We start from the raw sequence: 25,910 nt of genomic DNA, 5'->3' as shown, positions 1-25,910 counted from the left end.
CCGTGGTCTATAGGAAAAGGCTAAGTTTCATTCTAAACTAATAAGTTGGCATTCTGGGTTGCACACGAGTGGTAGTGAGCTCGGTTAATAATTAGTGACCTACCAAGAGACAAAGCTACTCTCTGTTGGCAAGATATGATTTCTGAGCATTTAACCTCGATGCTGTGAGAGTACAAAGGTGGAGTATGACCACAGTGATGTATAGTGAGCCAGTTACCATTTCTAGAAGTAAAAGCATCACTTTAACTTGTAAAAGAATTCAGACAGCTGACTTTCAAGATAAAATGAACATGTTCAGATACTTTTTAATTATTTGTAGCTTGGGTTTAAATTTTAATAGGTGTAACTAATTTTTACTCTAATTTGTTCGTTCTGGAATAATCCTAAATATATGAATTGTTTGCATGTTCCTTTACCAAAGCTTTTTTGAAAAAGCTTTTTTGAATCATTAATGGTTTTTCATATTTTAATAAAGCATTTGAAAGCTTTATTTTCCTAATTTGTCTTAAAATATTCCTTTTAAAAATATTCAAATATAGGTACTATACGTTTACTAAATAAAGCATTGATGAAGGTCATCTTACTTATCTTATTGGACCAATTACCTGAAAAAGGCAAGTGCTTTTCTGATTTTGCTACTGTCACATTTTCCACTTGATGCCTACCCACTGTCTTCTTCTGCTGGCTTTTTATTCATCCAGTTTTTTTCACTTTTTCTTTCCCAGCATAAGCATCCTTGCTATTTCCCAGTACATAATAACTTGCACCTTTACAGAGGTCATATCCTTGCCATATGTAAAATATTGCTGTCTAACATATACCTGTAAGATGCTGAGTAAAGGTAGAAACATGCACATATATTTTCAAGTGTACACCTTTCTTAAGAAAAAAAAGTGTGTCAGCAAGCCCACAAGGAACATGACAGTTTATCAAATACTTGCTCCTTTCCTCTGAAATTTGTTCTTAAGAGATAAGGTCAGTAGGGAGGCAAGCTTAGGTAATTGTGCCTTTGGCTGTTACAAGCAGGGAACCTCTGTGGTAGTACATAGGTGGAATACGCCTACAGAGGATGCCTCTGATTAAGTCTTTGGGTATAAACTGAGGGCTGGATTTAAGATATTATTTGTGGTAGAATGGATAGAGAACTTAAAATGTGAGAAACAGCTTTAAAACCTGTGAAGAATGTTTAGATACCAGCTTATGTTTTATTTGATTCACTTTATTGGGTTCAGAATCCAGAGTCTATTAATAATAAAACCCAGATTTGCCCTTGAGCATTTCAAGGTTACAAGATGCCTAGTGTTCCTGTTAGTGGGCTATAAATTCAGCTTTGTCGCCTATGTTTGCCCTTGCAGTAAATGGGATACCATAATTTTGCAGTTTGCAGCTAGGGATGAAGTTAAATTGCCCAGTTTGGACACTGATAATTTGAGACGATAGGCCAAACTTGTAGTAAAAGACTGAATTTTCATCATTAGGTCATTTGCTTTTTAAATGAATATTTTTATGTGGAAAGAATATAACAAACCTGATGGACTTCTCGGGTTTGTCACTGATTAGCCCTGTGACCTTAGATAAGTCAGTCTGTTTCTATTATTGCATTTACCAAGCAGGAACAATTATATCTTGCTCACCTCACAGGATTATTGAGGTACTAGAATTATATAAATTTAAGCTGGTAATATTACTAAACGTTTAAATAACATTGATGTTCAAAGATCTCTAAAAGTGAGGATGACTAGGGAAGGAACATGGCGAAATCTCTTATGTCCTCTTTCTTTTTGTATTGAGGGCGGGGTGCGATGCATAGTTTGAAAAAACAATCTCCAGGTGATACTAATATTCCCCCATTCCCCGCCCCTCTGCCTTGTTGCTTTTTGCTGATTGGTTGTGTTGAAACAGTTGGGATTATCTTCTGCTCTGTGAATCTTTTCACTGTGTCTGTATATATTATGGTGAGCAAAAAGGCAGCAGGGCATTTTACAGGGGTGTAAATTCCAGGAGTCCAAGCAACTTTCAGTAACAGGCTGTTTGGATCATAGGTACCCCATTACGATCAAGAAGAATTTTGGAAGATCCGTTGGCCAGCTCTCCCAGTGTCACTCGTAAACATCTTGTGAAAAATAAGTGCCAAATGGTGATTGTAACTGCCCAGGAATTGGGGCCTTGGAAGACTTGTTGTTTTTGAATCTTTCCTGATTGTCGCCACCACCCCACTCCACCCACCCCATTCATTTTTGGCCAAAGCATTTGGGTGCCTTGCTCTCCCCCACTCCTGTTTTGCAATTCTTTGTTTTCTTCCTATTGCCGAGAAAGGCATCTACAGGAGAGAGAAACCTTTTAAAAAGTCATAGCCTAGAGGCATTTAAACTTGAAACAGCTATTCCTCTTTTTAAAAAATTTTTTTTCAGTTAAATGGTCATTTGTGTCAGGGATCCTATATGTATGAAAAATAGAAGTGAAGAGACATCTGCTTAGGATTAGTGACTTTTGGATTTCTGCACCTACATTTTCAAGATGACGGGGTCTTTTGTTCCCTGTTAAGGAGCCACTTTTTAAATCTCAGGTGACCAGACTGACTTGAGAATACAGTTTTGATGCAGGAAAAATAGATATGGGGTGTGAGGAGGGCTGTGTCCCAGGCTTTGGTTGAGCTTCGAGCAGGAAAGAATTCAAGAGTGAGACACAGTTGAGTAAAAGTAGATTTATTTAGGGATACATCAAAAGGCAAAAGAAAGGCCACAAGGTGTTGGAGTTGGGTGCTCAGATTAGAGTAAAAGTAGGTATGCACTCCATAGACAGTGTGGGCCATCTCCGAAGAAGGAGAGAGAGGGGGTGACCAGGAGTCGCAACATTGCCAGTTTTTACGGGCTCAGTGGCTTCATATGCTAATAAGTGGAAGGACCAGTCTAACTAGCCTGGGGAAAGGGCTGGGATTCCAAGGAAGTTGGCCATTTCCCACTGTTTGACCTTTTGTGGTTAGCCTTGGGACAGTCTTGGCACCTGTGGGCATGTTATTCACCATGCTAATATATTACAATGGGTGTATAATGAAGTTGAAGTTCTACTAGAAGTCAAATCTCCCACCATCTTGAGCTTCAAGGCCTACTGGGGGTTGAATCTTTCCCATTCTGGTGGTAATTATTGTGTTGTTCCTTGAATGGCTGTGCCCTGCCCCTTCCTGTCTCAATTTGGCGCATGAATAAAATGGGACACAGTGTTCATTTGCAGTTTTATTTTTTAAAAATGAAATATTCAAAGTACTTTTTTCTTTCAAATATCGACACATAATGTTTAACTTGAAATATTTACAGCATGTTGTTGTGATGCTCTTGTAGAAAAATGCATGCTTCTGGCCTGAAAGCCAGAGCAAAATGCAAAAGACCATTTAACTGCAGCCAGAGAACATGAACCTGTACAGTATCCAGTCACTTTTCAGCACAGGAGTGAGAGCAGGAATACAAAACTGGAACCTATTGTTTCCTAGCAACATGGCTCAGGCCATTATAACACAATTTCCAGTATGATTAGAACCTCTAACTGTTGTTATATAGAAACTGAAAATCTTGGCATACACTGTAAACATCTTTACTTCTCATGAGAAAGTAAGCAGCTAAAAAAGAATATTTTTTTGACGTAAAGGCTATACTTCTCTTTTTCACCTTCTCTCTTACTGATGCTTTTGCCAGAAGAATAGTAAAGATTTAGACATTGTCATGATTCATACAAGTAAAATATTTTTCAAGGACACAATCTGATATACTAACATTTATTTAAGAGGTTAAAGTCCACCACTAAATCTAAGGAAAGATTTTTAACTGCCAAACACATTTCCTTTGACAAATAATGTAAGATGACAACTGCCAAGACAAAATCCACAGCAAGTTTAACTCTAACTATTTTCAGTTACTGTTTAGGAAGTAATTTCTTCTTACACACAGTAGTATATTTGGTCCTTAAAAGCTTTCACATGAAGGACACACTGAAACAGTCACTATTTTGCGGTTGAATTCTTTTTTGTTGTTGTTTGTTGTTTTCTGGTTTTTTTATTTGTTTTGTTTTGTTGTTTTTTGTGTTTTTTTTTGTTTTTGTTTTTTTGTGTTTTTTTTGTTTTTTTTTGTTTTTGTTTTTGTTTTTTTTTTGCAGAATAAAGAACCTTACAGAAGGCTGTGGAAGAGCAGTCTGGGATCTGAACTACTAGTCAGGTCAGCTATGTGTATGCAACTTCCGCCAAGAAAGTAAGAATGTTGCATCCAATCTGGAGCCTTCTGTTTTTCCACAAGTTATAATACACTCCAGTCTCTCCAAAAGTGTCTTTCCATACTTGATTACTGCACTTTTGCTTCCGTTAGCGCTGAACTCCATTACAGTCGCCCTTACAGGAGCATATCTTTATAAATGCAAAAACTTTGTCCTGACTCTCTTAGGTGACATGATAGTGGGGCCTGGTCTGGTTAAAAGAATATTTTTTAAAAAAGGAAAAAAAGAAAAAAGAAAAACGAGTAGAAACAACATGATAGAATGCTTGAAACTATGTCAACAGTGATGAAAAAGAAAAATCTTATGAAAATTAGAATTTAATTGTATAACTCTCTAAGTAGTTAGCATTTGAATTCCAAATTATATATCATCAATTTTTCATACATTTGGCTATGTTGTATATATTATATTATATTAAATATATAGTCTGTATAGTATAGATCTTCTAGATAAATTGACAGTAAAGGACACGCTTATTTCATACAATATTTTGTTGGGTTAAAAATAAAACATATGCTTATTTATATGGTGAGGGTTTTATTAAAAATTATTATGAATTGGGCTCTAGTTCCCTTTCCTTCAGGAGTCTTGCTTCTAATCAATAATGATTAGAATGACAACTAAAAATAAATATATTGAAATGTTCAACTGTGAACTTCTCAGCTCATTTGGATTTCTAGACTGTAGTGCAAGAGTCAAAACAAAACAAAGCAAAGCAGCACAAATAAAATGGGCCTAACTAGGAAAAAGAAACAACCACGGAGTATTCCCTGCCTCCGGCCCAGAATATTCTTCACAGGAGAGCCCAGCTGTGTGCTCTCACTCAAACTAACTTGAGTGGCATGTGGCTGTGTAGTGTCAGCCGCCTGTCTTCTGGGTATGAGAAATTTACAGATTTCTCTTTAAAATGCTTTTACTTTCATCAGGAAACGCAAATGAATTGTTCTTTCATTCATTTAAACTTGAGAACTTCAAGTCAATGAAGGCATTCTCTGTATTCAGAAGAGGAGGAAGTGATGTGCTCGATATCTCCATGTTCTTATTAAGAAATGCTAAAATATTTCTCTTAGATTTACTATTCATTAGTGCTAACCTTTTGGGTCTTTTTCTCTTTCTTTCCAAAAAACTTTGGAAGCGGTAAAAAGAATAGTAATAGTTCAAGGCAGTATTAAAACCACAGCTGCAAGTGATAAAAAGTGCATTTCCTGAATATAATACAAATATAACTTTAAGAAACTAAAGGCACAAACTAAATAAATATGTATTACAAACTAGAAATGCACAGTTCAAGGTAAGTACTATTAAGTCAAAGCTTCAAATATTTGTTTCTAATGGATATTTAAAGCAGTTTGAAAATGATACGTCATCAGTGAAGTGCAAAAAAGTATAATTGCTTAAAATATAAGCAAAATAGACTCTAATATTGACATCTTGGATTAGTGATAAAATACATCATCACATATATGAATGCACTCTCTATATACAGTTGATAAATTGTTTTTCCATTGACTTAAAAGAACATTAGAAGTTCTAGGAACTTAAGGTCCATTTTTAGGCTGGTGTGGAGGTATTCAAATTTTCAACAAGTTTGTTCGTAATTTCAGAATCCCATCCTGCATAAATATTGTACCATTAACACAGGCCTGATTCAGGAAAAAAAAATCCAATAGTATGATTGTAGTCTGGATTAGTAATCTTTTGAGCTGATGAGCTTCCAATTAAGAGGAGAGATGAGCTCATCATGAATTCTCTCTCTCTCTCTCTCTCTCTCTCTCTCTCTCAGAATACACACATATGATGTGATAACCCCAATCTGAAGGTTTTGAGAATGAGATGTTTGGATACACCTTTTCCTACTGTCTGTGGGTCCTTGCTTTTCTCTCACTCTACTTTATGTAGTTAGGGCCAGACTCTTTAACAAAGCTTAACATGAGCCTGTATTTTGACTTTGCATATTTTCAAAAAAACTGTCATCACAAAGCAAGGCAATGACCCCACACTGCATTTAGGTAGTGGCTGGAGAGAATCCAAACTGTGACAGTCCATCATAAATTCTCCTTCAGACATAGCAAATGTCCAGACTCAGTGATGAAAGAGCTGAAGCTGGCTCAGGGGAATTTTCTATAGGCCACATTGAGCTGTCATGTATTTTCATTTGTGATAACTTACAATTACGCAACAGTTTACAAACTGTCTCTTTGTCACTGGGCTCAAATCTCCCAGCTCACCAAGGGACTTCTCTTACTACAGGAGTCATAAAGATTGAGAAACTGCAGCTGATATTAACACTAATCCTGATCTTTTTCTAAATTTTAACTGATCGTGGAACAAAATCACACTTCCTGGAAAATAGTTATTTTCCTAAGCAGAAGAGATGATTAAATAAAAAATAAATGGGCAAAGACAGAACGAAAATAACTAACCATATAAATTATGTTTGTAAAAACTAGTCTGCCTCTCTATAATTAGTTGAAATGCTTTAGGTTGGAAAGGGCTCACTTAATTAAATTTCCTGACTATGGCTGGGAGATGTCAATACAGAATTGTACATTTGAAAGATAAACCTAAGTGCGGTGAAACAACGTGGCAGCAACTACCGTGATGTTTAGTTTGGTCTTCCCTTTGGTACTTTCCTTTCACCTTAGTACTAGGTCTATCTGTTTTTTTAAGGTTTCGGCTCTTGTGAGTTTCTGCAGTAGTAGTGAGTGTACTCTAGCGGTATCCCACGCGTGCATGCCTGTGAAAGCCTTTTTTTTTTTTTTTTTTGTACCAGAATCACACTTTGTAGTAAATTACCTTTCATGTGCACAAAACCATTGGATTTAGTGTATAAATACTGAATCACGAATGTGAAACTATGACCAAAAGACACCCTATATATAAATGAGAATTTCCTACCCAGGTTAATAAAAGCTATGTTTACATGACACCAATACAGCTGGACAATTGAGTACAAAATGTAGTCAAAACAGGTTGAGGCGGAGAAGTTACACTAGCCAGCTGCCTTGGTATCATGTACGCACAAGCAGATAGTGGCAATTGGGTCTGGTGCCCACACCCACGGGGAAGTGTGGTACACGGAACGCAGCCACCACACGCCAAAACACAGCACAACAACATGGCATTTACTTCAACAAGCAAGGAGAAGTAATCAGGGAGGAAGGGCAAATGGGTCCTGACTCTAGGAGATGGTGGCTGAGGACACTTTACACTTCTTTTGAAGCTTCCTATAACAGATCTGATGAAAGAGCTGGCAGTCTTTTGAAATGCAAGGTTCAGATACTATTGCACCACCTTCCAACTAGCCCGCAAGTTCTGCCAACAGTGAAATAGGAAACCTCGGGTCACAATAGAGATAGAGAACCTTGGGTTCTTTCTTTATATTTGAACATATGCATGGCTCGACAAATTTAAAGTGGTGCTTGCCGAATTTTTTTTTTTAGTTGTTTGAGCTCTACTTGTGTTATTTTGAATACTGCCACACAAGAACTAAATATCTCTGTCATTTCTCAAAGAGTTTAAACAAACAATATTAAAATACCATCTTCCGTCACATTGAAAGGCAGTTGGATATGTTTTTCCTCCATATTTACATATACAGAGTTCTGATCTAGAAAACCGTTACAATAAACCATTTTACGTTTTAAAAACAGGCAGTCTTTGGTGACGCAAAGGCAGGGATTTTTTTTGTTACCTCCTGCCTATTTCGCTCTGTCTCATAAAGTGAATATTGTTGGCACTGTCAGAAAGTTCTAAATACTGCTCAACAGACAACACAAAATACCCATCATAGCCTTGAACTCTCCCAGTGCTCAAAAGCTGCTGCTTTTCCCCCTCTGTCCACGCCCGAATACCCTCTTCCCCTTCCTGCAGCCTCCTCTGCTCCTTAGTCCAGGCCTGGGCCACAGCGCGCTGTCTGGCGATCTCCAACACGTGATTCTTTTCCTCTTCGACAGTGGTCCCATACCGGATGTTGAAGCACAGAGCCCCGTGCTGGAGCTGGATATCTGCAAACCGTCTAGTCCTCCCATTCACCACTGAAGTCATCTGGGACACCGTGACGTTGACCCCATTCTCTAGAATCCGCCTCCCCCCGGTGTTACCGATGAGCACCAGGTCTTCCTCCAGGGACCCAAGCTTAATGAAGTAGTGAGTGTCCCTCCCCTCTATGGTAAAATGTAGGTTTTCCAGGTAATGAGCATTATTGAGAATGGCAGCCAGCCGCCTGCTATCTTCATTGGCTACTCCTATAATATCAGCTGTTACTATGCCATCCTTGACGGCGAATTTTATACCTTTTCCAAAAACAGAAGGAATAGCAGCAAACCTTGGTTGCTTCCCTCCTTCAAGGCACCGTCCATCATTGTATCGGGGAGTCATAGGAAGTTGGTCCAAGGAAATGAAATTCCTGAGCTGTTTCTGGAGCTCACACTGAATACCCAGGATGGTCTAGGAAAGAGGAAAGACACAGAGCAAGAGCAGCACAGGATTAGACACTTGACAGATGCTCGGTGATTGTGGAAAACAAGGGCTGGCAACATTGCTTCCTTCTCTCTTGAACTTGCTAGCTTATGATTTAAAAACAAGCCAAATTTGGAATCTCTTCATCAGAGATTTGGAAAGGAAAAGGCTAAGAAGTGACTTGATCACCTGGCATATATTCCTTGACATCCTGGTGAGTTAAGCATAAGGAAATATGTTCAAACTTGATACCATAGAATCTCAGAGCTAGAAGGCACTTAAGTGGGTCTAGCTCTCCAGAGACATTTCATTTTTACCAATTCAAGTAACACTGACTAGCTGTTTATTACTGGTTGTAGAGTAATACATTAGCCACAGTGACATATAAAGAGATGGTATAAGGTGTCATTCTTGCTCTCAAGTGGCTTATGACCTTATAAATAACAAGGACAAATCAGCAAGTTCACTGATCGTTTTCATGTGGATTTAAAAACAAAAACCCTTTTTATGCTTGCAAATTTCAAGCATACTAAGAAATTAAAAGAAGGGAATAATGAACCTCCAAGTATCCATTACAAAGCTTCAGCAATTTTCAACATTTTGCTTTTCTCAGTACTTGTAAGTACAAAAAGCACTTACATATTATACGTATTGGCAAAAAGTGATAAGCTTATAGTATCTATTTACAATTTCCTTTCCCTTAGAATTTTTTACACTCAGATTTCAAGCCCTCCCACCCAAATTTCAGTTTTATTTTGTTAAAGCCATTGATTTTTTGCAAGCACAGATATTCCTATTTCTTTCAACTGAGAGAAAAAGTTCCTGCTTGTTTTCATTTGTACCTCAATAATTGATGCAATTATCTGCTGAACCTTGAATGTTTTGGTATTCCTATTTTTCCAGAGACTTTATCTCTGTAGGATTTATTATTTTTGCTTCACGGCTCTTATATACTTTTTCTTTATCAGAAGAATTTAATTCTATTATTCCCATGCTCTTAATGCACTATGCCCTGAATTATTTTGCAGTTGGAAATCTGATGCTTTCTGTGTCTCTCAGTGAGCAATCTTCTCTATGTAGAATCTGGAATTGCCCTTGGTAGCCCATTTCTGAATTTTGAAAGTTTGGTTCCTCTTTCCTCTTGTTTGTCTGCCGCAGCAGTCATCAACTCACACATTAGTTTTTTCTTTTCCGAAAGCTCCGATTCCCTGATCCTGTCCTCATGGAAGCCTTTTCCCACTGCCTCAATTAATCATGGACATTTAACTGAATATACAAGAAGACTCAAACATAAGTAAGCAAATATACGTTAACACCATTTCATGGTGTTGGATGATCTTTTGTGTTTTCAGCTAAATGAAGATGGTAAAACTTTTATTAACCTTTCCGGGATCCCACTCTTGAGTTTTTGTCTGAAGCTGTAGAAGCTCGTAAGTTAATTCCAAATTTTCTAATTCTGGTTTGGGAAATCCAGGTAGTACATTGTGTAACTGGAAACCAAACAGCTCCAACCAACTTCCAATGTCTGTGAGACACAAAATTTAAAAGAAAAACAAAATTGTAAAGCCCATACTTTACAACCTTTGTGGAAAGCTTAAAAGATATATCTTCTGCCTTTAATATGTTTAAGCAATGTTAAGTTAGTGATAAACTCCCTGTGCATCACCCACTCTAAAACATAGGATCTGTTCTCCAGGGAAACCTTTTGATTTACGGATAATCAGAGAGATTGGCTCAGTTTACTGTGCTGATATTCTTAACATGGTAATGGTAGTAAGGCCACGCAGACTGTGATTTTAGATTTATTTGATGCAACAGAATCCTGAATTTTTCTTTTATGAGATTATTTGTAGAAGCTTTTCAGAGTGAAAACTACAAACAGGAAGCTTAAAAGGACAGAGAAAAATGGACTGGGGTGCAAAAGCATCGTGTTTTATGCCAACCTGCACACTTTTGCTCACTGTAGAAGACTAAGGAAGAGAGGGACTGTACAATAACTTGTGGGCTAGCTGGCAGGAAGAGGAAGCATATTTACAAAGGCACTGAGATTAGGTGATAAACACCACCCAGCTTTCTCTTTACTTTATACAGTGTTATGCCGTTTAAATACCTGTGGTATACTTTGCAACATCTTGAATTTTGCCAACAGGATAGTTATTTTCAAAGGAGTAGAGGTTGAATGGTTTAGGAAGGAGGTTCAACTCTTTCCATACGTGATGATTAGGCGTTGTCCATCTACCAGCAACAACATCATAATCCCTTTGCCCCAGGTGCACTAATTTAGTAAGGAAATCATAGAGTCCGCCATGAAAACCAATGATGACCTGAAAGTCAGGGTAAGTGTCATGATAGATATCTCCATAAGGCGTGTACAAGATCTCTTTTATCACCTGACCTCGACTGCTAAACACGGCTAGTGGGGTGCCTGTATTATCACAGGCTACATAATATTCTTCACCACTGCTTAGCTCCATGGCAATAAGGTGACCTTGGAGATCATAATAGAGGGATGTAATCTCTGAGCTCGTGTGGTTGTACAAATGAGTAACTCTTATGGGGTTGGCAAGGTCTGCATAAAAGAACTGGAGGTGTTGTCCTAGGCTGGATTTACTGGCAACGCGTCGCCCAAGCCCGTCATAGTAATACTGCACAGTCCAGCCAGAAGCCTTATTGTAGGCTTTCTGCAGCAGACCGTTTGAATTATATTCAAATATGTCATTTCCCCTCTGCCTCAGAAAGCCATCTTCATCCATTTTATACTGAATTTCTCCTAGTCTGGTGATGCGATCTCGGAGGTCATATCGGAGAGGAGTAAGACGAGCACTATTTCCGTGGCTTAAGAGGTTGATGTTTCCATTCAGATCATAACTGTAACGCCACTGGGTTTTGTCATTTACAGAAACAGTTTGAAGTTGCCCATCAGCATCATATTCATAGAAGTATCTTGTTATATTGGCATCTACTCCTACTCTTATATCACAGATGACCATTCGGCCCATATTATCGTATTGAATAGTCATCCAGTAGGCAATTGCCTTTAGGATTTCATACTGGACTTCAATGACTTGTCCATTGGCACTGAAGATCTTGGTGTGCTTCATCACGGTAGTAGTTATGACTTGATTTAAATCATAATTAATTACACTGAATTTTCCAAACTGTTCTGTTCTACCAGAGACATCAACATATCGGTACAGATCTATGGGCAAAGGGGTTTCATTTATCACAGCTTGCATGCTGGTGACACGGAAGTTGTTGTAACTGTAGTCAAAGCGGGCATTTACAAGGCCTTCTTCACTGAATCTGAAAATCTGGCGTCCAATAAGGGGTCCTGCAAGGATCAAATAAAAATAATGAGAAGAAAGCTAGATGCTTAATACTGAGCAATCAGATAGTTCTAGTGTTCCTTTCTTTACTATCGATGCTTTTACATTGAAAATAAAATATTAGAGATTGACCTCCAATATCTAATGCCTGGCCAGCTCATCTCATAGAGAGAGATTCTCATTGTTGTGATCATCAAATATGAAAAAAATTTAAATACTGTATATTATAGTTATAGAATAACTTAATTATAGGAACTACAGAAGTAATAACCCTTTCAGTACTTGAGATAGTGAAACTGATATGGTAAACAGGCTTTCTTTTTATAATTACTGACAAAAATACTTTCAGTTCATTTAACTTGTGCTATAAAGTCCCAGGGTGAGGATTTGACAAAGTCTAACATATAAGTAAGTGAATTGGGGCATTTATAAACCCAAAGGATGAAATATAATCAGAAGATCTGACTTTTGAAGACATTTTGCCTTCAACTGAGACTTACAGAGGTTACATAGGGCTTGAGGCTCATATCTTGCAGCTGCATCTTTGGGAAGATTTGGTGGTGAGTAGGGATGGGTATACAGTTAGACTAGATCCTTAGATCTCAACTTTCTTGAGAGCCGAGAGAAAGAAAATACTCTGTATGTTTTTAAGGAATCAGCTTTCCTGCAGCCTCTAATGTATTTTTAATTTTCAATGGAAGAGAATTTGCTAACTCAGGTGAAAGTTGGTTGGACTGAATGTCTATAGGTGAATGCTTCTGTCTCTGACTGAGGCCAGCAAAAATTCCCTAAGACTGATGTGGTTGTGTACATCACCACTCTTTCACAACCAACCTGTCTGCCTGTATCTGATCGTGCAAATGAAGCCATCGTGCATCAGGTGGATTGTCTTAATCACTCCAGAAGACTCTTCATATGTTAATGTGACCTGCGTGGTATCATAGAGAATCTCGGACAGCCTTGCTTGCTTGGTGTACTTGTATAAAACTCTGCGCCCTGTCCCCAGATGCAGGGTCTGTAGCAGTCGGCCATCTCGACTATAGTCTTGGATAAAAGAAGTGCTGCTGTCGGGTGGGGTGTAGATGTTCCGGTAGTAGCCCACTGAAAGCATGGTCTGTAAGCTGTGGCGCACCATGCTAGGCATGGTGACTGAGAGCAGACAGTCCGATTGGTCATACTCAAAGATATAACGCCGCTGGCTATGTAAGAGAAGCATCACAGACTGAAACGAGACAAAGTCACGACAGCATAATAATTCCACTAAACTTGAAGAGATTAAAGCAAATTCACATTCATTCATTCATCCACACGAATTTATCGAGCACTTAATGTCTGCCAGGCACCGTGGTGGACCCTAGTGGGCAAGAGTGTGTCTATCCTCATGGAACTTAGAGTTTAATGGAAGAGGAAGATGAATAACCAAACAATTACAATACAGTGTGAAATGTGTTAGGACAGGGGAAGGACAGAATGCCCGTGAGAGGTGGACGAAGAGCAGCTAACCCAGACTTAAGAGGTCAAGGAAGGTGTCCTGGAGACTCTGACATTCAAGTTGAGATCTGCATGGGGACTAGAGGTGGGCCAGGTGAAGGCAGGGAGGCAGTGAGGCCGAGTGGGGAGAGAGTACTCCTGACACAGGGCACAGCATTGTGAGGGTCTGGACCAGAAAAAGAACATGGCTTTTCCAGAGAACGAGAGGAATTTTGTGTGGCCAGAGCATGGGTGTGTTGTTGGGAGTGGTGACTGGTAAGAGATGAGGCCAGGCAGGTAGGCTGGGTCTTGAGCATTCTGGGCTTTCTAAGCCATGCTAAGGAGTTTGGACTTAAAGCTGTTGGCAACAAGGGATTGAACCACTGAAAGCAAGTAGAAGGATAGGGGGGTTGCACCGCTGGAAAAAACAATCCAGTCGGTATTCTAGAAAAGTTACTTTAATGTGGGGATGGACTGGAAAGAGGTCACTGGAGGGTAAGGCATGCCACATATGAAGTATTAATCACCAAAAAGTACTGATTGACTTCATATGGTAGATGTCTTTCTCAAAAGTTGTATATAAAATATTATTATTATAGCAGTCCTTATCTACAGTTTTGCTTTCTACCATTTGTTACCCACAGTCAACTGCTGTCTGAAAATATTAAATGGAAAATTCCAGAAATAAACAATTCAGAAGTTTTAAATTGCCGTTCTGAGTAGTGTGATGAAACCTCACACTGTCCTGCCCAGGATGTGAATCATCCTTTGTCCAGCGTCTCCATGTTGTACACGCTACCTGCCCCCTAGTGCAGGATTTGGTATTATCCGCAGTTTCAGGCATCCACTGAAGATCTTGGAATGTATCCCCTGTGGGTAAGAGGGGACTACTGAATTGCTTTGCAATTCATGTTTTAAACTATATTAGGGAAACAGGCCATTGAAAGTGAAAGTTCTCTGGTTATGCAAGCCCTCTCCCCCAAACTGATCTGTATTTCAGAAACAGTTACTTGTTGAGATATGATGCCTCGCATGTAATAGGTGTTTCATTGATACTGGTTTATCTTCTTTTAATTTTCAATAGAGACATAAAAGGAACACTGTTTTAGGGAGGACTCAAACCCTATTTCTAAATGAAAACCATTTAAATCTCATCTTTTAATAAAAATAAAAATTGCTCATCCCTGAAAATTCTGATATAACTCCCTAGGGAGCTTTGCCCCACCTTTCTTGAGAATTGCCTTATCAAGCAAAAAGATTTAGTTGAGCTTTATTTTCTGAACTTTCTGTTATGAAAACAATAGGTATCTTTTCTAAATATAAATTACATAAATATTTATGAATATGAATTACATAAACATATATAATGTACATTTAAATCTCCTAAATATGAAATTATATTCTCATACTGATTATGCTTCTTGAAACTGCGTGTCCTCCCTGACCTTCTGAGACCTGATTTTGAATCGCATGTCAGTAATGTGAAGTCAAAGTCAGCACTTATTTGCTCGTTCGCTTATACTTTTTCTTTTCCACCAAGTACTCTGCCTGGGGATACAGAGCCATGTGTGGAAACTCTGTCACCTCATCACCTGTGGACCTTGGCAGCTCTGGAAACCCTGCTGAACAGAAGGCAGGAGACTCGGAACTCCTGCGTGGGCATGAGGACACGAAGGGCCAGGCACCTCCTTGACCAAGGCAGAACTCAGCAGAACCTGGGGGGAGACTGGTGGGAAATGCCTTTGCATCACCTCCATGCTGAAAGCCATATTTCTCAGCTCCTTTCACTCTCTTCTGTCAATTTGCCATGAACAAATGACATCTGTCACCTGTGATGCAGGCCAGGGACAATCACCATATGGCTCCCACACATTATCTAGTACCAGCCTGCCTGGGCCAGGCCTTTTCAAGTTGCTGTACCAGCCTTGCCAAACATTTACAGCACATCTCCATTGTGTCCTCTCCCCGTGCTGCAGTAAAGCACTGCCTGACCCTGTTCCTAGGTGGTGCTGACGCTGCGCTGTCTCGAAAGCTCCCTGGTTTGTTTTATAGCTTCCTGCCAATGGCAAGAATGCGGATGATGTGATTAGAAATCTCGTGAGTGTAACTGTTGTGCTGCCAGAATAGCATTTAGCTCTCACTTAGCTGCTTCTTCACTTTGGGTGGGCATTATTATCAGTTTGTTCAAAAACCATGCTTATGAGTCCATCCAATGCCCACTGTGTTGCTACAGGATAAAAGACCTTTCTTATTAGTCCAAACAATAGAGTGGGGGCACTGTATCTTTTAAAAATGGATTGTGAGATCCTAAAAGATTGTGAGAGCATTGTAAAGAAAAAAAAAGAACAATCAACATTGTGTATATTCATTTGAATGGGAATAGAAATGAGAGACGGCAGGAATTTGAAAAATTAAAGCATTCGGATGATCACCAGATGGCAGTGTGGGGCCACCTGGAAGCACAAGCCAAAGGCTGCATTCTGTCCCTCTAGGCAGCCTTTGAAAATTTCAGCCCCAAAGAGACAATTTTATGTAAATGTATCAGACCAAGGTTTCTTATTAAATGATTATAAAGTATATTTAAATGCATTTAAAAAATGAAATTCTCAAGAATGATTTTTAGAAATGGAAAGATTTACACATTTACTCTAATATCAAATTTTAGCCCCACAAGTCTTCAAAATCTAATTAACTCAGGGAAGGCTCATAAATCAAAATAGAGAATTAATGACCACATACAGAAGATTTAAGAAACAATAATTGGTTTTTTTAGTAGAGAAGAGATCATTTGAGCAACCACAGTTATTACCCAAATAATTATTTTTCTCCTAATGGATACAAACCATTGTGCATGAAAATGATACATGTGACTTTTACTTACTCTAGAGGAAGACAAACAATTTTTACAAAATTTCTGCACATTACTGTGAAATAGCTGCTGTTTGCTTTTTAATATATCATGGCATAGGGATGGCAAGCAAATTGACAGAGGTAATACAAGAAGCATTTTATATATATTTCTATATATAAAATATATATATTTTAAAGTTTGAGATTTCTTACTTCAAAATACACTACAAGAGCCAGTCTCTTTGTCCTTGTTCTGCCCTAGACATAGTGAAAGAATGCTGCAGCAAAGGCCACGTTAAAAAGAGAACTTGAAAAGAGTCACAGAAACTCATCACCTCACTGGAAAAGTTACATATAAATTGGATTTTTGTAAATTCAATATTCTTTCTCTTTTTTCCCTAGAATCACAATTTCAAAGATGCTTTAATTTCCTTCCTTTTTTCCTTCCTTCCCTTCTTTCCTGTTTAATTTTACCTTCAAGTAGCAGTAAGAGCTAGCATTTAAGTTCTCTGACTTGAAAATAAATACTATAATGCATGATTTAAATGGAAAGGAACTAACTTATATTGAATGACTAGATGTGCTGGATGTTTTATATTATTTCATTTAATTGCTGCTTCTATTTAGTGAATTACTTATTATCACTGGTAATAATAATGTTAATAAAATCAATCTCATGATAAATGATTTTTGGAAAGTAAAGAACCATTTCATAATTATGTGTTTTGTAGGTTCTGAGTTTTGCCTAATAGGATTGCTTAAGTCAGGGGCTACCTGGTAATTAGAGAACAAATTAAATGTGAGATCAAGACACGGACAAAAGTCAACTAAAAAGATCAAGTGATTTCGCTTGTCTCACTGGTCAGTAAACTAGTCTTTGGAAGTCACTGGGGCTTTTCTCAATACATTATTCTGTGTCAATAAGGTCTTATTTCTGCCTACTTCAGACACTGACTCAGAAAGTTGTCTTTGTTTTGTTTTTCAAAGAATTGCTGTCAACTAAGTTTCTGTAGCAAAAAGAACTTAAGTGAAGTTTGCGTCACATAATTCTTTGCTGAAGTAAGTGTGATGAAATGATCAGCTAATCCAGAAAAGGGAACAATTAAATTGCTTCATTGGTGTCAGAGAAAAGGCGAAATAATGGTATGCAGGGCTAAAATTTAAGTTTCAACAGGCTCTTTTGTCATTGTATAGACAGCCTAAAGGGAAAGTTCTACAAGACCCTGATGCAACTGTCTATAGACAATTAGCTCAGTGGCCAGACTGTGGTGCTAGCGAGGCTGGGGTTATGCGTTCGAAGCCATGCATATCCCTGAGGAGTGCTGGTTGCTTCACTAGTCACACATAGACCTGCGCTGCGGAAGGATCAGCGCAAAGTCATCCTCGTTCCTGGAAAAACTAATCGGCCTAGCTTCTGCTAGTAATCAGTGGTATCTCTTTTTTTTCATATGAAGGTCATCATTATATGCCTTGCCTCTGTAAACATACCACCAAATATTTGGATTCAGTTAATTTTGCAACAAGTTTAGCACTTTGTGAACATTAGTCATATGATTTTGCCCATCATTCTTGTTATTGAAATTCAAAAGAGAAAAGAGCCACTCTATAAGATTCAGATGTTCTCAGTGGAGAGTACAGATGATAGATTTCATTGATGTCTTCAGCAGAAAAGGACACGGGGTAGGTACAGCAGAGGATTCCCTCCTCTCCTTGGTTCTCAAGAGGAGTTCTGCTTTATCTCCTAGGCATCTCCAACTTGGCAAATTCCCCAGAGACTGACTCTGGGAACTAGTACAATAGTTTTGTAATGATGTACAATCACTGGCACACTTTTTTTTTTTTAAACTTTCAGAGGTATATCACAAAGGCTTAGCATCATTTGGTGCAAATAGTGAAATTTCACCATGTAAGCCATGAGCTCCTACGAGTTTTCTAAGAACTTCTAGGGGTTACCTTGCACTGATTACCTCTGACTCCTCAAGGGAAAGCATTTTTCAATTTTCCCAGAAATTAACTCAAAACTGATGAATTGAGTTGAATAGATAGATTTTGGGGAAAAAAAGACAATATCTTAGGATATCAGAAATGGAGATGGCAGAGAGATCAATGTCTCTTATTGTCTTCTGCAACTGATCTGGCCAGAAACCATTTTGCTGTGTGGGGCTGATGTTTGACAGATGGATCCGGTGGTGGGATTAAAATCCTTGCCCACTCGTAGCAGATAGAGGCTGCGCGCTCCCCTTAAGAATGCTACTGGAAGTTCATTGCATACAAAGGACTCCTAGCAATGAGGCCCCCACTGCCCACATTTCCTCAGACCCATTACTCAGGAAAATTAGTCCTCAAATGTATCTTACTAAACCTTCACTGACTATCCTAACAAAATTAGAATTCCTTATCCTCTGTGTAAGAGGCTCTTTTCCAGAGCAGAGATACATTAACACGCAATTTTATAATTTTCTACCTATTTTTACTTTCGTGTGAGCTTTCATAATAATAAAGATACATTTTCAGGAGCATGAACAAATATGCTTAAATGAGGAGAAAGCCATTATCCTGGCTTCAGTTGGAAAGAGTACCTGGCAGAATGTGGGGCTGGGGAAAGTTTTCAGCTGAAAAACAGCTTATCCTTACAGGTAGAATTTCTGGTTGTTGTTAATTCTATAGCACAGAACAGCCAGAACACGGATTTCTCTCCTGCAGGTCCTCACCATGGCCGGTAATTCGTGCCGCTTTCAATATACTCATTCAGAAACTCAGAACGAGTTTATTTTCCTTATGTACTTACCTTTTCTAAGTAGGTATAACTCCAAATTTTCCCATCAGCCCAAGTTCTTGAAATTATTTTCCCACTCTGGTCATATTCCATTTTTTCATTCCACGTCCCTCTTTGAATAAATGTCACCAATCCTGAAGGTGAATATGTGATGTTTACTTCATTATATCTGCTTACGGGGGACCACAGAACAGGTCGTCCAGTCTGGTCATAAAGGATTCGAAGGGTGAATTTCCGATGGTCATCATAGATCTTTCCTGTGCGAGTTATATGATCAAAATCGATGGAGAGCAGGTTTCTGTTATGGGCCTACAACAAAGAGATACGAACAACATTTTAAGCACTGCCTTAGTTTCTCCCATCAAATACATTCACCAAAGCAAAGCTTTTTCTGATTCTCCAGCAATGGGGTCTCTCTTGCCTTTGAATCCACATGGCTTCATGTTCCTCAGATGACACTTATCTGTATTCTCCTGCCAGACTGGACAACCTTGGACAACCTTGTCTTAATCCCTATATGCACCAGATCCTCCACACATGGTTGTTGATGGTATTTTTCCCAATTCAAGCCTCAAGTGTGCTAATACGATTTTCAGTACTTATGTAATCTTATTTTATGTGAGTCAGATGCCTGTTAAGGCATGGGACTTCCCTCTCCTTTTTACCAGTGAAGTGGCGAGAACACAGATTGGTGAATTATTTACATAATTAGAAATCAGAAAGAAGGAATAGAGTGAGCCCCCTCTAATTGCTACAGAGATTCCCTTTGGCTTCCTTGTTCTTCTGGGCATGGAGTCATATCACTTCACATCTATCACAGGGGACCACAGAGGAACTCAGGTGCTCTCCTGGAGATGGAAGCCCACTCAGTAATATTTTCGTGGAGGCCAGCAGGCAAGCATGGCAGGTGTTGGTAGGTCCCCCAGTATTTGCAAGGGTGGCCCTACCAAATGCTAAACGAGGTTAGAGCATGGAACTCAGTCTGGATCCGGAGTTGAGAAACAGTTCATAGTTCAGCTTGGTTCCGGTCTTAGGCTTCCTTGACTGCATGCTAGCATTCCCTCTGCGCTCCTCGCAGCTGCCAAGTTGTCCAAGAGAAAGCCCGACTCTGAGGAAATTCAGCCGGGTCTACCCAAGATAACCAAACAACTAAATGACTTAGAAAGCCATTAAGTTGGCTAAAAGACCACTTTTACTGGGTTTTCGAAGCAACTGGACAACTGTCGGGATCTGCTCCACTCTTCAGCTAGCAGTGCCAACGTTTGGCAGACCCACCAGTAACCGCTGGCTCCGTGGAAGATGGAGCTTCGAAGGAGGTGGGTGGAAAGCCAGGGGAAAAGCTTTTAAAATTTATTTTATTTATTTTAGTTCAGTTTGGTTTAGTTTTCACTTTAGTGAGTTGTTTGCTTTGTTTTATTATAACTTTTTCTGTTGAAATAGTCTGACTCCCAGGAAGTTGCAAAAATGGTACAGAGAAGCCCTATGCCTTTCACCCAACTTTCAAGGAAAAGACTTTTTAATTTGGGTGGAGGGGGTTCAAGCATATCTGGCAGGAACCAAGGCAAGAATGTGTAGGGGAGGAAAAATCCTTTTCCCTCTACCCTTCCAGGTTCTTGGCTGAGGCTCCCGCTCCTCACCCTGTAATAAAAGATTAACAGGAGAAAAACAAACAGAAGTTTAATAGCAGGTATACCTTTTGTACACATGGGCGAGACCAGGAAAACTGAGTAACTCTCCAAAGTGGCCGAAGCCACCACCCTAAATACCATCTCTAGCTAAAGACAGAAGATGTTGGGGGCAGGGGAGCCATTATGGGAGGTGACCAGGGAAAAGCACAGTAAACAAGAGTAAGGTTGCTATGCAGATTTAAGTCATTGCTTCCTCCAACAGCCTAAAACAATCTTTATGCCAAAGAGGCATATTTTGAGGTGACAAATTTTTTCCTTTTCAAATAAAAAAGGAGAGACTTTGAGAGGTGTAAATAGCAGTGGCCCTGGAGTCAAGAGACATTGAATTAGCTGCTTGTCTGTGCACCAGTCATTTCTTCTACCCAGGGCCTTAGTTTTCTTATCTGTGAAATGGGAGTGATATTTACCACTCTACAACACAGACTTGTGCTAAAAATTAAATGAGATTACATATACAGTTACTTGGTGATGTGTAAAAATAATATTAGTAATTGTCATTACTTTTCTTATTTTAGTTAGGCTTTTGAATAGGTCCATGTGTCAGATTCCAAGGTGACTGCAGCTTGGCATCTTAGATTTATATCTGTAGGAATTGTCAATATGATCCTGAGCAGAATGTTAAATACCTGGTTAATGAGGTAGAGGAAAAAACCAACAGTAAGGCTTGACTACGGTAATCATAGTCGGACTAAACCAATTCACTAGCTATTTAACTTAACTTCATGTTCATTTTTTTTTTTTTTTGGTCAAGGATTCCTTTAAATAACTGAAAGTTGTACACTGAGTTCCCAGAAAAATGAACATAAGCACATAAATGAACATTTTAAATAAAATCTCAAGTGAGTTCTGAAACCAAAACATGAAACCTTTGGGGCTGCTGAGTCAAATTTCAAAATCTTAGCTCAGAAAATTAAAAAAAAAAATTTTTTTTTGCCCATTTACTTCCCACTTTTAAAAATGTTTATTTATTTATTCTGCCAACTTTTTTTTGGAGAAGGAGGCAATTAGGCTTATTTTTTTAAATGGAGGTACTAGGGATTGAAACCAGGATCTCGTGCATGCTAAGCATGCACTCTACCACTGGGCTATACCTTCCTCCCAAGAAAGAAGTTTTTACATTTTTTTCTTAAAAATTTTTTTCTGTTATTTAAAAAAAAATGATATAGCTGATGTATAACATTATATTAGTTTCAGGTGTACAACATGATTTGATATTTGTATCAAAAATACAAATACCATATGTTGCAAAATAATCACCACAAAAAATCTAGTTAACATCCATCACCACATGTAGTTACAATATTTTTTTCTTGTGATGAGAACATTTAAGATCTATTCTCTTAGCAACTGTTAGATATACAATACAGTATTATTAACTATAGTTATTACATCCCCAGAACTTATTCATCTTATAATTGGAAGTTTGTACCTTTTGAACCCCTTCACCTATTTCACCCACCCTTTACTTCCTGCTTCTGGCAACCACCAATCTGTTCTCTGTATCTATGAGCTTTTTTTTTTTTTTTTTTGGATTCCACATCTAAATGAGATCCAGAATTTTCAATCTTTGTGGCCTGGATGACTACAAAGCCAACATTCTCAGTCTTCCTTTGCTCAGTAATCTTGTGCACTCTGCTTTTTAAAATAACCTCCTCAACTACTCCTCCACCCCCATTATAAAAGTGATATTTTTTCATTGCAGAAAAATTGGAAAATATAGAAGTATACAAAGAAAATTATTACCTGTATTCCCATCCTCCAATGTGAACCACTGCTAATACTTTGCAGCATTTCATTTCATTTATCCTACATTTTTTTTTGCATAATCTATGTCCATACACTTAAAGAATACCACTAGGACTGTACTTAAAGTTTTATGTCCTACTTTTTCAGCTAATGTTTTATCTTGAGCATCCCTCACGTTATTAAATATTCTTAAAGTGTGGATTTTAATGGTTACATAATGTCTTCTACATGATAAATATTTGTCTTTTCTCCTATTGTTGGAAATTAACATTTTTGTTTTTCATTTTTCTTTTATCTTTCATATTTTGTTGAACATTTTTGTAAATAAATATTACTTTAATACACAACCCAATAAGTGAAATTACTGGGTCAAATGATAAGAATATAATAAAGACTCCTGATGCAACTTGAAGTATTACTTTATAGGGCAGAAAGGTACAGATTTCTGCTCTCATTAACTAGTAGTGAGAGAGTCCATCTCATTCCATCCTTACCAGCATTGTCACTGTTAGTAAGCTTTTCCCAATATGAGAGTGGGGAAAAAGGTATGTTACTGTGGTTTAAATTTGCATTTATTTGGTTACAAATGAGGCTGAACCCTTTTAAACGTCTACTGGCCACATGTCTGTCCTCTCTGAATTGTCTGCTCAGAGTTTGTCCATTTTTCTATTGGAGTGGAGCACTTTGCTTTTTCTCCAATCTATTTTGGTTTCAGTTCCTTCATCAGCTAGCTGGGGCCAATGATATTTGCCCTTAATTTTGAGCTTCTGCCAAAAAAAAGGACAGCAAATGTTCCATGCCATGAATTCCAGAAGACTAGTGATTAGATACTCAAATTATTTGGGAGGGTCTTGTTAGTTTCAGGGGGTAGGTTTCATTCAGGAAATAAAGCAACAGATTGGGAAGCATGACTCTTCAACCATGTGTAGCCAACGTGTGCCGTGTTATAGTGCATAAATAAACAGTAACCTGCTGTTATCACCTAACCGGTGATAGAGAAGCACATATTTCCTGTCTTTTGATACGCAGGGCTTGGAACCTTATGCGAACCAGGTGTTCTTTCTTCAACTACTTTTCCTGTGGTTTTATAGCCACATATCTCTAACTGTAATACTGTTCATTTACAATAGCTGTAAAATATCCATGTACTCCCAGAGACGGTTGTAACTGTTACAATTTATGTTATAATGATAGTTAAAGAGCCAAAGTAACAAAGTGATTTCCAGTTCAACTAAATTTGTGGCTTTATTTGTCTGATAGATTAAGTTTACTACTCAAGAACACATTTCTTAATAAAGTCATTACAGCTCCACAAGCAGGGACCACTGTTAAAAATCCACTACAGAGCAAGCAGAGGAACACTCTGCCTAATGTTCTTTCTCTGCCTGTCAAGACTTCTGCAACCATGCTTCTCTGTTTCTGGATAATGCGCTCTGATATTCAGATGTAGCTGAAATGCTAGATTCAAAGTCAGGTTTAGAAGGTAATGTAAAATTTGGCTAAGAGCTGAAAGGGGATGAAGGAATTAAAGATGCTGCAGGCCCCCACCCCCAAGTCTGCTGTGGAACCCACATGTGAGAATGCTGGAGGAAAGAGTGCTTTTCTAGGTGAGCTCCCTCGCGCTCCTTCTTGAGTGCTTATGTGCCTCCAGCCTCTACAGCAGGAAGCAAAAATAGGCTGACTGCCTCTGACTGCTGGGGTCACGAGCAAGGTTGGGAAAGCAACACATTCATACAAGCTCTTGTTTGCCTGAAAGACAATAATAGCCCTTGACCTTAGTGTCAGCCATCAATCCTTATTTCCGCTCTTCCTCCAAACAATCTCTACCGATCCTTGCCCTGGGAAAGAGAGGGGCAAAGAAAGAGTTGACATTTGAGAACAGCCCCAAGTTAAAAAGGGTCTCTCTGGACAGGTTGCACATTGAACAAGACCGTTGAGTTTGGCAACTGATGAACTGTATGTTGGGGTAAGAAAGCTTGGATTGGTAATTTTTTAGTAGGGGAAGAAGTATCTATGTTTAATTTATCCTTTGGCTTTCCTTACACTTTTTTTTTTTCAGCTTTGCTGAAGAGAAGTCAGGAGAAGGGCTTGCTTTTTGTTCACACTTGGACCAGAAAGGAAAGAGGGAAGGGTACACCCTGGGGAGCAATGGGTTGTGTTGCCAGCAGAAATTAAAGTGCCTGTGAAGGGTGGGTGCAGGCAGAAGCTCCAAAGAAAAGTGTCCTCTACCTCCTCTCACAGCCTTTTCTTGCTCTCTCCTAGGAGTTTGTGTTTTAATTGCTTCAGAGAAAGTCCTTTCAACCCCTCCAATTTGATTCATTCAGTTAGTAGGATAAAGATATATTAAAGAATATGAAAATGAATATATATATATATATATATATATATATATATATATATATATATATATATATCTGGGACATTATGCTGTACACCAGAAATTGACATATCATAATTGACAGTACTTCAATTAAAAAAAAGATATATTAGGTTGATCTAGAGGCAACTGCTGATATTTGAGTGTTTTTGGCCTACAAAAAAGGCAGTTTGCTAAGGTTCAACCCTATACACACACACAGACACACACACACACAGACACACACACACTCACACACACACACACAATGTGATAAACTCTAAGCTGCGATCACGACCGTTGATTTTCTTTTAGAAGAAAGGAGAAGGAGAAGGCTGAAATTTCACGGATGCTAGTCTAGCATCTCAACTCACAATGCAACTGAGGAACCCGTTTAATTTTTGCTGAAGAAGCTGAAAGGGGAATAAGTGAGATGGGCCAAATAACCACATCACAGTTTGGGAGATGCACTGTGTTTAATTTCCATGAAGTTGGTAGAACGGATATAGAAGTCACCACTGGTTTTAAATTAGTATGTGCTACTCTACCCTCTCTGGTTTTAAGGTAATTAGTACTTGAATTTTAGAAATTGATCAATACAACTTTACAGATTTTATTTTTTTACTGCTATTGCTATGCTGACAATCAGATCCTACTTTTAGGCTGGCTTTTATTTCACAGAGTTGCTTACAAATGAACAGGGCATGTATTCAGTGTTAGCCTTAGCCTCCACTACTCCATTGGGAATTTCTTTTTACCTATTTTTTTCCTTTTTTCCTTTTTCCTCCCAAGACATTCTCTTTACTTTGCCAGCCCACAAAATCTTAGCACCAGAAGGAATCTTATGACATGGGCTATTTAACTAGACTGCCTGGGTTCAAATCCCGTGTCACCACTTACTAGCTGTGTGACCTCTCTGTACCGAGGTTTGTTTATGTGTAAAGTGAGAATGTTAATAAAAGAACCCATCTGATAAG

The 25,910-nt window shown here is 38.5% G+C and overlaps 1 protein-coding gene across 1 annotated transcript in view; it reads right to left on the bottom strand.

The window, feature by feature from the left end:
• Positions 1-3,220: 3,220 nt before the first annotated feature.
• Positions 3,221-25,910, bottom strand: part of TENM1 (teneurin transmembrane protein 1) — a 631,171-nt gene continuing 608,481 nt past the window's right edge. Inside the window, exons 30-34 of the mRNA XM_032474729.1 lie at positions 19,156-19,452; positions 12,882-13,269; positions 10,832-12,052; positions 10,104-10,246; positions 3,221-8,709 (exon numbers count right to left, since the gene is read on the bottom strand). Coding sequence (XP_032330620.1) covers positions 7,951-8,709; positions 10,104-10,246; positions 10,832-12,052; positions 12,882-13,269; positions 19,156-19,452 — 2,808 coding nt within the window. The 3' untranslated portion in view covers positions 3,221-7,950. The remainder of the gene's footprint in view (positions 8,710-10,103; positions 10,247-10,831; positions 12,053-12,881; positions 13,270-19,155; positions 19,453-25,910) is intronic.

The sequence above is a fragment of the Camelus ferus genome, chromosome X, assembly GCF_009834535.1.
Source record: "Camelus ferus isolate YT-003-E chromosome X, BCGSAC_Cfer_1.0, whole genome shotgun sequence".
Classification (NCBI taxonomy): Eukaryota; Metazoa; Chordata; class Mammalia; order Artiodactyla; family Camelidae; genus Camelus; species Camelus ferus.
This window is presented reverse-complemented; position numbering and strand designations above follow the sequence as displayed.